The sequence below is a fragment of the Panthera tigris genome, chromosome F2 (assembly GCF_018350195.1).
Source record: "Panthera tigris isolate Pti1 chromosome F2, P.tigris_Pti1_mat1.1, whole genome shotgun sequence".
In the NCBI taxonomy this organism is placed as follows: domain Eukaryota; kingdom Metazoa; phylum Chordata; class Mammalia; order Carnivora; family Felidae; genus Panthera; species Panthera tigris.
Genome location: NC_056676.1, coordinates 46130551 through 46144689, shown reverse-complemented (window position 1 = coordinate 46144689; position 14139 = coordinate 46130551). Strand labels below are relative to the sequence as shown.

General features: G+C 37.9%; 1 protein-coding gene across 1 annotated transcript in view; it reads left to right on the top strand.

Annotated features, from left to right (window-relative positions):
* The window catches only part of ANKRD46 (ankyrin repeat domain 46), a 39802-nt gene that overhangs the window by 23066 nt on the left and 2597 nt on the right, over positions 1-14139 (top strand). Inside the window, exons 2-4 of the mRNA XM_007073307.2 lie at positions 6947-7048; positions 9676-10013; positions 10845-11003. Coding sequence (XP_007073369.1) covers positions 9703-10013; positions 10845-11003 — 470 coding nt within the window. The 5' untranslated portion in view covers positions 6947-7048; positions 9676-9702. The remainder of the gene's footprint in view (positions 1-6946; positions 7049-9675; positions 10014-10844; positions 11004-14139) is intronic.

The window sequence follows — 14139 nt, the reverse complement described above, 5'->3', positions numbered from 1 at the left end:
TATAAAGTAGAAAATACTTCCAAATATTTTGTGGTTGTTTTCTCACACTTAGAAAGGATTATTTTGAGATGATTGCAAAGAGTTAGTTCATAATGTATGGCTGAATGTTTCCTGTAAGCATGTGATCAATACTTCCTGTAAAGAAACATTTCCAGGTATTTATTGGTTTTTTTCGCAGTTTGAAAACTGTACTTTGCATGAGATGTTTGAAAGGAGTTAATTCAGAGTGTGTGGGGTAGACTAATGTTTCCCTTCATGTAATCTTTGAGGAAAAAGTTTCCAAACTATTTCATTGTATGGAAAAGAATTTTATGAAACCAAACTTAATGCCATAGGTTTTTTTGCCCATAAAATGAGGATAATGATAATACTTACCTTAAGGGTTTATATGAGGATGAAATCAGGTATTCCAGGAAAAACACTTAAATAGTGCCTGGAATGTAATAACTTAGTAAATGTTAAATATTTTCTATCTCATATTGCTAAGCAGTTGCTGCATAGTAATAGCAGACATATAAATAAATCCTTGTTTTTTTTTATCAGTAAGTTTTCTTTCCTAAGAACCTCTACTAAGTAATACCTGATTAGCCTACTTCCAATTATTATATGGACTTAAAAATAATGAACTGGCCTCTAGTAGCATTCTGTAGTTCACACATTTCAAATCAACCTCACCTTTATTGCATTAATAAGGCTTTAATTATAAAGTAATTGAAGAAATCACAGAATTAAGAATTTTATTTTAGAGAGAGAGTGTGTGCATAAGTGGAGAGCGACAGAGGGAGAAGGAGAGAGAGAATCTCACTCAGTCTCACGACCGGGAGATCTTGACCTGAGCTGAAATCAAGAGTTGGAAGCTTAAGTGACTGAGCTACCCAGGCGGCCCAAGGATCTTAAATAAATCAAATTAGACTTGGAAATACCACAAAATTACATATAAAGTAAAAATGTATCTGTAGCAGATCCAGATCTATCTTAAAATTACTCTTTGAACTTCTGTCAATTATTTTTGAGACTCAGAAGTAAAATTCAGAAGGTTCTACTTATAAACTTCCTCCTTCCCATGTTCTTCATGGTGCTGCAGTATCCTGAAAGGGTAATATTCTCAGTTCTTTTTAAAAAATTTACTTCCATGCTTTCAGAAGAGGGCTACCCTTTTCCTTTTTTGAAGCTCAAAATAAATATCCATATATTTTGCCTTTATTTTGGACAGATACCTCAAAGGTTAAGAATTGAGATCCTCATCATACGATCTATGAGAATTTATTTCCCAGGGTCTTCTAAGACAGCTTCCAAAAAAATGGATATACAAGGATTCTATAAAAGGGATCCTAACTAAAGTGAACTGTAGTTTAAGATTAACGGAACAGCAGAATCTTTGAAGTTTTATAGTGAGTAAAGCAAGTGTTGCGTCAGGATTGCTGTCAACGTAAAACTGTTCATAAATTAGACTAGTTCCACGGCCAGATGTTATAGCCAGATCCATCTGTGTCACATCTTTTAAGTGCATTGCCTGTGAACCCATTATGATAGTCAAATTTTGACCAGAAATGTTATTTTAAAACTCTCTTAGACTGTTTTGATTGGCTTACAATGTCAGCGTAAATATGTGTAATGGAAAAATACGGGACAAAAATTTTTTTAATGTGCTAAGGAATTTAATAAAATTATGGAAAATTATAGAATGTAACCATTAAAAATTAAAAATTAAGAATTGTTTTGGAAGACTGGTAACATGGAAGTATGTTCACAATACAGTAAGTAAAAAAGTTTAACATTTGTATTTAGAGTATTTAGAGTATTTACAGTAAATATATATTCATACAGAGAAAAAAGGCTGGAGGATCATAGCACCCAAAATAGTAATAATAGTTATTTTTAGTTGGTAGGTAGCATTATGGGTAACTTTTATTTTCTTCTCTTTGCTCATATTCATATTTTGTAAAAATTTATAACAAAATGTAGAATTAGTCATAAGAAAAAAATGTTACCTTAAAATCTTGTTAAGATGAACTTAATTGAGTGTATAATCCACAAAGAATTCTTAGATTCTCCCAAGTCTAGATTTCAAAAAAAATGTGCCAGGCACTATGTCATCTACAAGGATACACAGATCAGATCCATTTTTTGCATTCTAGGGACGAGTTCTGGCAGGAAGTTTTGCAAGCAGTTGTGAACAAACAACTAAGCTTTGTATGAACCATTTTCTACTGATTTTCTTAATTGTGTAGAGGTGGCGCGGCCTATTCGAGATATTGCAGACAATTTGAAGCCACTTCCAGCAGTGCGGCCTTAGACTCACTAACCTCTCTGAGCCTTGGAAATTATTAAGAGCACTCTATTAGAGAAACATAGCTATTGAAGATAAGCAGACAAGAAACACATGATTAATGTTTTGGGAAGGAATTAAATTTTTGTTAAAATTTTTACTTGGACAGAGCTAGATTTCTTTTAGATACGGCTTTTTTTCCTTGCCCACTATCTGTGGATCTGTGCAGCGCTTGGGTTTTAAGAACAGTCATTCTAAAGTGCTAGCAGTTCGGATTTAATGACTCCATTGGAAGTTCTTATTTTATGGTTCTTTGAGGTTATTTTTATATTTTAAAACAACTGTATCCTTTTAAAAGGTTAAGAATAACCACATGAGGTATAGAGAATCCAGATTTGGGTTTCCATTTGCTGTATACCGCTCAGTTTTAGTACTTCCCTCTGACATTAGAAAATGTAGGCAGTCAGATCCGAAAATGCGTCTCTCCCCAGGTATGCCATTTTTCCCGTGCATTTTGCTGAAGTGTCTGCTGCTTTGATCTCTGATCAAAGTTGCTATGTAAGCATAATGTCAGTCCATTTGAACCAGGAATGTAGCACTTAGTCTTGCCTTTTCCCAGTGGCCTTTCAAAATGAAAAATAAATCAATACATTATGTATGTAGATATTGGATATAGAAAAACAATTTAAAGTTAGGTTTAATAAGTATATATTAAAATACAACAGATTTTCTCCATTAGTTCTTAACCATCAAGAATACTATCTTAAAGTTCTATAGATGTGATCCAATATTAACAAAAGAAAAATATAAAAGAGAAAGATTATTAACTAGAACTTTCCATCAAGTCAGTGACTCACATGCTTCCACTAAAACCTCCTTATTGTTTTGTTATTTGGATTGAGACAAGCACTGTGTGGTGCTGGGAGCTCTTGTTACTGACACCTAGGTGACTACCTCATCCCAAAGGATGAGTGGCTCCAGCCCCATGAAGTCTCTTAGGTGGTGCCACAGAGCATGGAGTTAGGAGTTTTAAATGTTAGGCCGTGCCAGCCCTTCAAGACTTACCCCCAGAGTCCTGCTTTTCACAGTCCCAGGGAATTAGTCTCTGAACCAGTCACTGTCTCTCATGGACACTAGGAACTAGGCTATGGTGAACAATTAGAGGATTTGGGGGGGGCTTGAGTGTTCCCACTGTTGACCATTCCTGTGGCTTTTTCCTCTGCCAGGAATCCGTTCTCTTTTCCTTTCTTGGAGGCCTTTACTCCCCACTAGAGGTCACCCCATTGCTGGACGGTGCTCTGTTACCAGGGGATCAATGTTCAAGGCTCCACGCAGGCTCTCTTCAGTACAGTAGAGAACTGTCTCCCCAGAGCTGTGCCTGTCCTTGGGAGGGGAGTAACTATTATCTTTTGAGTGCTTAAGTCATACAACTGACCCGGAGTCCAAACCTAGGCAGTCTAGGTCCAGATAACATTCTGGGTGAAGTAGCCAAGTTCTTTTAACAGCCTCTGACAGTAAAAAATTGCCTCTAGAGTATTACACACTCCTAACAGTAGTCCCTCAGGAAAGTCAGACTGTATCTTGTCTTTCTCCCTCCTGCTTTTCCTACCTTGAAAAGAAATCTTCACTATGCTCAGCTTTTACATTCATTCACAGGGGAATAGACTCAGCCCTCTGTGAATCTCAAAAGATACTAGTTCCCTGTTCATACTCACACATTAGTGTTTCTAACTCTACTTGTGGAATGGTTCTTACTACACACTACCTTTGGTAAATACCAGGACCCTTGTGAATGCTTGGTCCAACAAACTCTTCCATAAATAACCTCTTAACTGTCCTGGTTGCCTGAGTCACCCAGACAGATGATCCCAAAGAAGACCTTACATTCTTTTTGTTTGTTTTGATTTTGGTTTTGTTTTGTTTTTTTGTTTTTTGCATGGGGACAATAGGTACTTTCAGACTCAACTGTCTTTTGTCCAAAATCCTTAAGCCTCCATACCAGCAATTTGCACTGATGGCCATTTATCCTAGAGAAACGAAGACTTAGGTTCACATAAAAATATGTACCCGAATGTTTTAGAAGCTTTAACACCCCAAACTGGAGACAACCAGATGTCCTTTGAAAGGTGAATGGCTAAACAAGCTGTGACACCCTTGTCCTTTGAAAGGTGAATGGCTAAACAAGCATACCCTGGAATGCTCCTCAGATACAGAAAAGAATCACACTATTGCTATACATAACAACCTGAATGAATCCTCAGAGAATTATGTTGAGTGAAAAAAACCAACCCCAAAAGGTTACATACTGTATGGTTCCATTTATATAACATTCTTGAAATGACAGAATTGTAGAAGTAGAAGACAGGATAGTGGTTTCCAGGGGATGAAGAGGGTGGGGGTGGGAGGGAAGTAGGTGTGGCTGTAAAAGGGCAATATGAGAGAGCTTTGTGGTGATGGAAATGTTCTGTATCTTGACTATCAATGTCTGTATCCCAGTTGTGATATTATACTATAGTTCTGTGAGATACTAACACCAGGGGAAACTGGGTAAAAGTACACAGGATCTCCTTGTATTATTTCCTACAACTTCATCTACAATTATCTCAAAAAGTTTAATTAAAAAAATCTTTAGTCCTTCTCACCCCTTGAATAATAGTTAATAGATGTTCTCAATTTTATTCACTTTTATAACTTCTGGAGAAGCAATTAATAGATTCCTAGTGATTAAGGTCTAATTGGGGTCCAGACATTTTCTTTCAGGTTTCAAGTGTAATTAGGTCTAATGCATTTGTATGATATTAACTTTGAAATCACATAAATAAATCTGTAATTTGATCAAATGTACTGTCTTATGGGGCTTGTCTTCAAAAGAAAATGGCAGAAGCATTGTCTTTCCTGTGAATTTAAAGGAACTTTCTTGTGAATTTATTTTTAAGTTTTTATTTAAAGTCCAGTTAGTGAATATACAGTGTAATATTAGTTTCAGGTGTACAATATAGTGATTCAACACTTCCATTCAACACTTTGTGCTCCTCACAAGTGCACTCCTTAATCCCTATCACCTATTTCACCCATCCTCCCCACCCACTTCCCTTCTACTGACCAAGAAAGTTTAGGAACTTTCTTGTGAATTTAATGGGTCATTTGAGGGGGTAACTATATAATCTATAATTCTATCTCCAAATGAGAAGCAAACTTTGTCCTTTTCATAGTGTGAACCCTACTATCTTCAGACTAACGCCTGCACCATTTTAACGTTAAAAATCATATATTAGAGATAAGCTCGAGTCATGAAGATTCAACCCCCAGTTGTTACAATAAGAAAGTAAAGAGGGGCACCTGGGTGGCTCAGTCGGTTAGGCGTCCGACTTCGGCTCAGGTCACGATCTCGCGGTCCGTGAGTTCGAGCTCCGCGTCGGGCTCTGTGCTGACAGCTCGGAGCCTGGAGCCTGTTTTGGATTCTGTATCTCCCTCTCTCTGACCCTCCCCCATTCATGCTCTGTCTCTCTCTGTCTCAAAAATAAATAAAGGTTAAAAAAAATTAAAAAAAAAAAAAGAAAGTAAAGATATACACTGTGGGTGAACTCAGAATTTTGTTAAAGCAAATTGATTAAGTGGCTCAGTAATACGAAGTTTGTCTAAAATGGTACATATAATTTGTCAGTCCTCATCTTCCAGCCTACGCTGATAACCCTTATGATGCAACCTGACTTATGTATTTAAATGGAGCTTCAAAAAATACCATTAATTATTCGCATATAAGTTTACTTAAAGGAATTTGATAACAGCATGAATGACCTCTAAAAGCTTAACCTGAATTTCAGCCTGAGCTACAAATTTGAGATTTTGTACTTATATCCTACCACTTAGTGTAGTATCTGCCATATTTGGGGCATATAGTAAATGTTTAATGAATTAACACTGATATGCTGTGGACATACTGTCTGTGCATGACCCTACTTCCATCATCCCTCAAGAGTAGAGTACAGTGGGGCAGACCAGGCACTTGAGATGTCCCTGAGTGCAGAGGGGAAACCTGAGTGGGTCCAGCAAGAGCATAAAGGACAGGCAGCAGCATGTTTCAGGAGGAGCAGAATCTGGTGTATGGCAAAGATTGCAGGCAGATTTGAGCCAATTTTTCTTTCATGTTGAACAGCAAAAGGGGCAGGGGACAATCTCGTGGGCAGATTTAAGTACCAGCATTCAGGATGGATTAGAAATATTTTTCCTTAAATATATCCTGTTTGGTTTAAATATAAGTATTGGTTATTTTTACTCCCTCCCCCCTTGCAAATAGCATTTTATTTCTAAAAATGCTTTTGTGTGCTACTCTGAGATCTAGCCACCATTTATAATGTGAAAAAATGCATTCTGCATTCCGGTTATTTGGAGTGAATTTTCTGAGCCCAGTTTGTCCTCTACTGATGGCACATAATTTGATTCTTTTTCTTTTATCTTTCTGACCATGCTTTCTTGTTTGTGGGCAACAGAGCCACTCCTTAATAAGTCCTTCAGTCCTCCCTTTTCATTACTTTATTACTTGTTATTTTACCAGCCTCACAAATTGAGGCCTTACCCATAGATTTTCATAGCCCCACTAGTTTCTCTGTTTGATAAAACAGCTAGACTTTCTTCATGTCACAACCTTGTTATAACTAAATTTTCTATTTACTGTAGATCCTTGCCAGCACATTTCTGGATATTCTGTTGAACCTTCTTAAGAATTCAGAGAAACTGCTGGGTGACCACTGAAAAAAAAGATCTAATCTTAAGTTTTACGTGAGTATTTTTCTACTGTCGACTTCCTCATAATATGTGAAAGCTTTGATGCCTTGCTTTATGGCAGATTCAGTTATGTGATCAAGATGAAAAATGTTATCTCTCATTGGCCTTATTAAATCTGGGGGCAAAGTTAGTTTCTCAAGGACACAGAAAAACTCACAAAATGCACCACACTTCTTCTCACTTAAAAAATAAACAAGAAAGGCTTTTTTTTTTTTTTTTTAACTGAGCCAACATTCAAAAGAATCCCAAGTCTTTAAACCACAAGAATTCGTACTGTGTTTGAACCAAAAATACCAAGTAGCTTGTTTTTCATTGTCTATTCTTACAGAATTTAACCAAAACACATTATCTCTTGAAAAGCTCTTGATATGTGATATTTTACTTTTTGAAAAGTTTCAGATAGCTTTTCCTTTTTTATGATAATAATCCAGTGAATACTATAGGGGAAAATAAGGAGGTTACCGTTCAAAGAGAATTCTTTTTTTTTTTTTTTATGTTTTTATTTATTTTTGAGACAGAGAGAGACAGAACATGAGCAGGGGAGGGACAGAGAAAGGGGGAGACACAGATTCTGAAGCGGGCTCCAGGCTCTGAGCTGTCAGCACAGAGCCCGACGCGGGACTCGAACTCACAGAGTGTGAGACCATGACCTGAGCTGAAGTCGGACACCCAGCCGACTGAGCCATCCAGGCACCCCCAAAGAGAATTCCTGACTATTTTAATGAGTAATTTCTTCTCGACAGGTTACTTTCTTTAAAAACTGTTATATAGTGGCATAATCTGAAGTTTATTTTATCTTGATCTCTGTAATTCTTAATCATAAGCAGATTTCCCACTTATTTAGAGTTATCCTTAACAACTGCTTCTTACCCTTTATATGTAGTGGGTCATTAAGTTGAGCTAATGCTATTTTTCTGTCCCTCTCCAGTGTGCTCCCTTCTTTCTGCCACTGCCTTAGATCGGGCTGTCATCATTTATTCCCTAGATTTCAACAGTGACCAGCTGATTGATCTCCCTGTCTCCAACCTCGAATCTAGCCTCCAATCTAGCCTCTCCCTGTTGCCAACAGAGTAATCTTTCCAAAAGACTGATATCATGAGACCATGCCATTTCCTTGGGTTGAAATCCTTCAGTGACTCCTTATTAAAATTCAATATAATAACCCTTATTATAGAGTTGTGAGGAAGATTAAACAAAATTTACTGGGAACCCTGGGTGCGATGCCTGGCTTGGAGCAAGCCCTTAGCGTGTATTAATGTTTCCCCTTGTTACAGGGAACCCATGGAGGCAGCGGAGCTCTAGTGGAAAGTAACCTGTGTCTAGAGGGACAGAGGCTCTGCTGGGAAACCAGGCTAAAAGGAGGAGGGCCAAGAACCTCACCAAACTCCGTAGCCATGCTTTCCTGAATCCCCTTGAGGTTAGACAGAAGCATAGATTGGTCTAACATCCAGTTCCATCCGTGTTCCAGAAAGAAAGACTTTGTCTGATAGATTGTCTGTGACTCAGCTTTTGTAACTGTAGAGTGAGGAAGTCACCTCTATAAAGACATTGGTCTCTGCCTTTGTGTTTTCTTCTTTGGGTTTGTTTTCTCTTCAATTTCTTAGTAAGGTTTCTTTTGTCAGGCTTTAACTTTTTCTTAAAGCAACAAAGAGGGGGCCAGTTAGACACACACACACACACACACACACACACACACACACACACACACACACACACACAGACCGAGAGATTGCTGGGGCAGGGAAGTATCAGTGAAAGAGGTGTGGACACACTGGTGAAGCTGGGAAAGCTGAGTTACTCAGATGGATGAAATTTAAAGTGGAGACAGTTGGGATTGCTGCCTTTGCCCTGCCTCTCTATTCCCAGACAGACCTGTTTTTTTTCATCTCTCAGTTTTCAGGCAATGGGAGTTTGGCAAAATCAGATACTTAGATAACCACAGAACAGAGCCGAATAGGATCGATACCGTAAGAAAGACACTCTGAGTTGATTCCATGATATTTCCAATTTTTAAATTCAGTTTATTGCTCTTCCTAGCTGTTTTCTTTCTATGAAAATAGAGGTTTGTGCTATAGACACAACATTTAGCCGGTCCTTATTGAATGTGAATTAAGTTATTTCATTGTTTTTTTTCGTGCTGATTTAGTTAACTTTTGAGCAGATAGTTTTGTTTACCATATGGAATATCTCAATTATGATAAGAGGCAAATATGTGAAAGAGGATTTTTTTTGTTTTAGATAAGAAATCTCTATCAGCAGTAGCATGTGTTTAAAGTTTAAGGATAATGTTATATATGTCTTCTGACAATGCAATGAATCTAAATCTAAGCCATTATATCTTTTTAACTTTGAAAATCTTTCTTAATCTTTTTATATAATGAAAAACAAAATAGAGCTTTAGAATAATTCAATTGCGGTTTTGATTGAATGGATATGAATAAAAGGCATTTTAATGGAAAATAAAATATAATTGATAACTTTGTTGTTGTTTCTGTTTGGTGAGGTAAGTTATTAGAGGCAGGAGGCCAAGAAGGATAAGAAATAGTGCTTTTCTAAATGACTTCATTGTCTTGATTTAGTTTGGCTTTACTGAATCTCACTTACCTCATATTTCGTTACAGGCATATTCCATCCACCACATCAGAATAATGTCCTACGTTTTTGTAAACGATTCGTCTCAAACTAATGTGCCCTTGCTACAAGCCTGTATTGATGGAGACTTTAACTATTCCAAGCGGCTTTTGGAAAGTGGCTTTGACCCAAATATTCGTGACAGCAGGGGCAGAACAGGCCTTCACCTTGCAGCAGCCAGAGGGAATGTAGACATCTGCCAGCTGTTGCATAAATTTGGTGCTGATCTTCTGGCCACAGATTATCAAGGAAACACAGCTCTTCATCTCTGTGGCCATGTGGACACTATTCAATTCTTAGTTTCCAATGGGCTCAAAATTGATATTTGGTAAGTTCTCTGTGGTTTTTGAAGTCTAGTCATTTCTTTCCATTAGGTTGTCAACCAGTGGTCCAATCTCAGAGTCTGTTGATTCTGCTTTCTCATTGATCAGCTGCAGTGACAAGTTCAAAAAGGCATTGAGGACAAGGTAATCTTGTTAGGGGAGTGAGGAAACAAGAGGCTGACTTCTGGGTTTATGCAGAAGCAGTGCAAGCTTGTTTATGAAAATAGTGGTGAGATTCTGCTCACAATTAATTGTGGCGTGAGACAAAGGAAAAAGAAGAAAAGAACTGACATTTGTTGAAAATCTGTTATGGACCGGGCACTGTGTTTACGTAACGTTAGCTCATTTAATCCTTAGAATGAATAGCTCTTGAGGTAGGTATTATCCTCATTTTACAGATGAATTAGTTGAGACAAGAAGAGTTTAAACAAAGACAGAGGTCACACAGCTGGAATTTGAACCTTATTTGGTTGCTTTAGACTTTTGTTTTTAATTCTTAGACCTTTTGTAATGTATTTTTTTGCTATAAAATATAAATGTCCGATAAGAGTGAATCTAGAATCTGGAACTTTCCAATTAATTTCTAAGAAGCAGCTCTCTTTTTCATTTATTTATTCTCATTTATTCACTTTTACCTGTATATTCTTCCTTTTTCCCTATAAGAAAAAAAATAGGTTAATTCAAAATTCAAGTTCTAGTTCAACTATTGGTTCTGCACTGTGCTTTAATTTTGAGTTAATTTGGCCTGTGCCTTATCACTGAGATATACACAAATGGGTACTAACAATACAGTCCAGCTGTTACGATGACCTCTTTATATGTATGAACTTTTTTAGCAATCATCAAGGTGCTACACCCTTAGTTCTGGCAAAGCGCAGAGGAGTGAATAAAGATGTCATCCGATTGCTGGAATCTTTGGAAGAACAAGAGGTAAAAGGATTTAACAGAGGAACTCACTCAAAACTGGAGACCATGCAGACAGCTGAGAGTGAAAGGTACTTACGATATAATTTTTTAAGGGGCAATCCACTTTAAGTCCTTAGATCTTTTATGACAACTTTGTGAGCTTTCTATTTATTTGCTTTCAAGTACAGAGCTTTGATACTTTCTTTGAACTTTATATAGGTCCGTATGGCTCCAGATTACAATTGAGAAACTATTAACAGAAAGGACTACGTGCCCACATGCATGTAATGTTCTGTTAGACCCGTGCAAGGAATCCTGCAATATTGTCAGCATAAGAGAGAAGAGGTAGTTAAGAGCTGCGTATTAGGGAGGGAAGCAAAGAGTTTGAGAATTTTAAGTGCAGGTCACAAACAGAATGGAATTCAGAAAATGGGGAGAAAGATAAGGCTCAAAACTTGGACAGTATTAGAACTAAGACCAAAAAGGCCCTTTCAAAGGCAGGAAAGTGGAGTGCTGAGGACAAGCAAAAACAGGAGGAGGGAAATTAAGATTTAACACACAATTCTGTAATGGGAAAATGAAAGTGATTCTCCCATGAGTTGGAACAAATGAAATTTGGGCTTTTGTAAGAAACTGAAGCTAAGATGTGGTGACTGACAGGGTCTTTAGCGTCTCATCGTTTCTCATCTAGAAGCAGTTTACAGTACAGTTCAGGGAGCTCTGAAACTCCTGGCCCCACTGGCTCATCAGGTAAAGTTAGTAGGCCAGACTGAGTTGTACTAGCATGGGTTTTGGTTGACCGCCATGGAGTTTCAGCCATCCAGATACTACAGGGTAGGAAGGATGATGCACCTAGTATCGTCCCCTCCCAAAATTTTCAAAAGAATATATTTCAAGGGCCCTCATCAGCTGTTGACCCAGTAGCTTGACTGATCCGGACTGGGAAATAGGATAATATGGTCCACGTAGACTGCTGGGGTCATGGTTTCTGTGAGTGCTAATGGAATCATCTCTATTTTTTATAGTTGACCCTTAATTTGATTCCTTTGTACCCATGATTGCTTTCCCTCCTCTTCATGTGCTGGCTGGTGTACTCTGTGGGAACCATTAATTCCACTCTCAAGCTTCGGACTATTTGTTTAGATACTTTCAAGAACTTACTGCTGTCCAGAGTAGGTTTTACTTCTAGAACAGCACATGGCAGCTCATGAGTTATCACTAGAAGCTGACAAGTAGATAAAATAAGCAGGAAGTCCAAGATACATTGAGATACCTTGGCAAGCCCTTTTCTCACACCTTTGTACCCCGGATTGACAGAATGCTATAAGCAGCATAATAACATTGAGTTATCTATTATTTGTTAAATATGCTCTTCCAAGATAACTTGAAGTTTATTTTCGCAAATACTTTAAGCTTCTTTGCCGTGAAAAATGTCCAAGAATGTGTTTCTGCTTGGTATATTTTGGGGACCTTCCTTGCTATATTTTGTTAATAGCCAGCTTCTTGGCATCTTCTTGTCAGAAGTATACTTTTAGCTTTATTTTGCGTCAGTTGTGATTACTTATTAGCTAAGTAGTACGTGTAATTAGTCATTTGAGTGGCTCAGTATGAAATATTTACTCCTGCTTTTTTCGCATACCTGTCATTTCCTTTAGCATAAGGATTTGTATTATTTATAGCATTGTGTAAAGCCAGTTCTTAAAAAATTGAATTTTTTTTTTGGATGTTTATTTTTGAGAGAGAGTGAGCATGCACATGCAAGCAGGGTAGGGGTAGAGAGAGAGAGGGAGAGAGAAAGTCCCAAGCAGGCTCCATGCTATCAGTGCAGAGCCCTTCTTGGGGCTCAATTTCACGAACTGTGAGATCATGACCAGCCAAAATGAAGAGTCGGACACTTAACTCAATGAGCCACCCAGTGCCCCCAAAGATTGAATTGTTTTTATTTTTTATTTTTTTAATGTTTATTTGAGAGAGAGAGAGAGATGGAGCAGGAGCAGGCGAGGGGCTGAGAGAGAGGGAGACACAGAATCTGAAACAGGCTCCAGGCTCTGAGCTGTCAGCACAGAGCTTGACATGGGGCTCGAACCCATGAACTGTGAGATCATGACCTGAGCCCAAGTCAGACGCTCAACCGACTGAGTCACCCAGGTGCCCCCACAGATTGAATTATTAATACTTGTACTACCTCGTTGCCCTATCTATTCCTGCCCCTCAGTATCATGGTAGACATGTGGTGGTTGACGCTTAAAAAGCTTAAAGGCAACATCGTTGGTCATTAGAAAAATGCAGAGCAAAGCCACAGTGAGTTACTACTTCATACCCAGTAGGATGGCTGTAATCAAAAAGATGAAATGACGGCAAGTATTGGCAAGATGTGGGGAAACTGGAACCCTCATACATTGCTGGTGGGAATGTAAAGTAGAGTAGCTGCTTTGGAGAGCAGTCTGGCAGTTCTGAGAAAGTCACACTGAGTTACCATATGAACCAACAGTTCCACTTTAGGTGTATACCCAAGAAAATTGAAAACATACATTCACACAAAAACTTGTACATGAATGTTTATAACTGTATTAGTTATAAAAGCCCAAAAGTGGAAACCACCTAAAAGTCCATCAGCTGATAAGTGGATAAACAAAATGTCATTCATGCATCTAGTGGAATATTCCACCATAAAAAGGCATGACATACCATATATCAATATGCTACAACATGGATGAGCTTTAAAACCATGCTACATGAAAGAAGCCGGTTAAATAAGACATAGATAATTCCATTTATATGAAATGTCCAGAATCAGCACGTAAAAAGTAGATTGGTGGTTGCCAGGATCTGGTGGAAGAGGCAATGGGCGGTGACTGCTAAGCGGTAGAGTTTATTATAGAGGCGATGAATATGTTCTGAAGTCAGTGGAGATGGTTGTACAACTTTGTGAATATACTAAAAACCACTCAATTGTACAACTTAAAAAGATGAATTTTATGATATGTGAATTTTATCAATCGAAAAGGTTAAGGAATAAAGCTTAATGGGATTGGCTAGCACATGGCATTGTGGCAAAGCTGTGTGATGATTAGCAGAACATGAAGCAAGTTTTGGATGTACCTAGCATTTTCCATTACCCTTAGGGTTCTCTGAGACATAGCATAACTAAAGGGCCCATAAATCAAGATGATGAAAAATATTTTCCCCACTCCCCCATATGTCCTAAGCTTAATGTAGTCATTT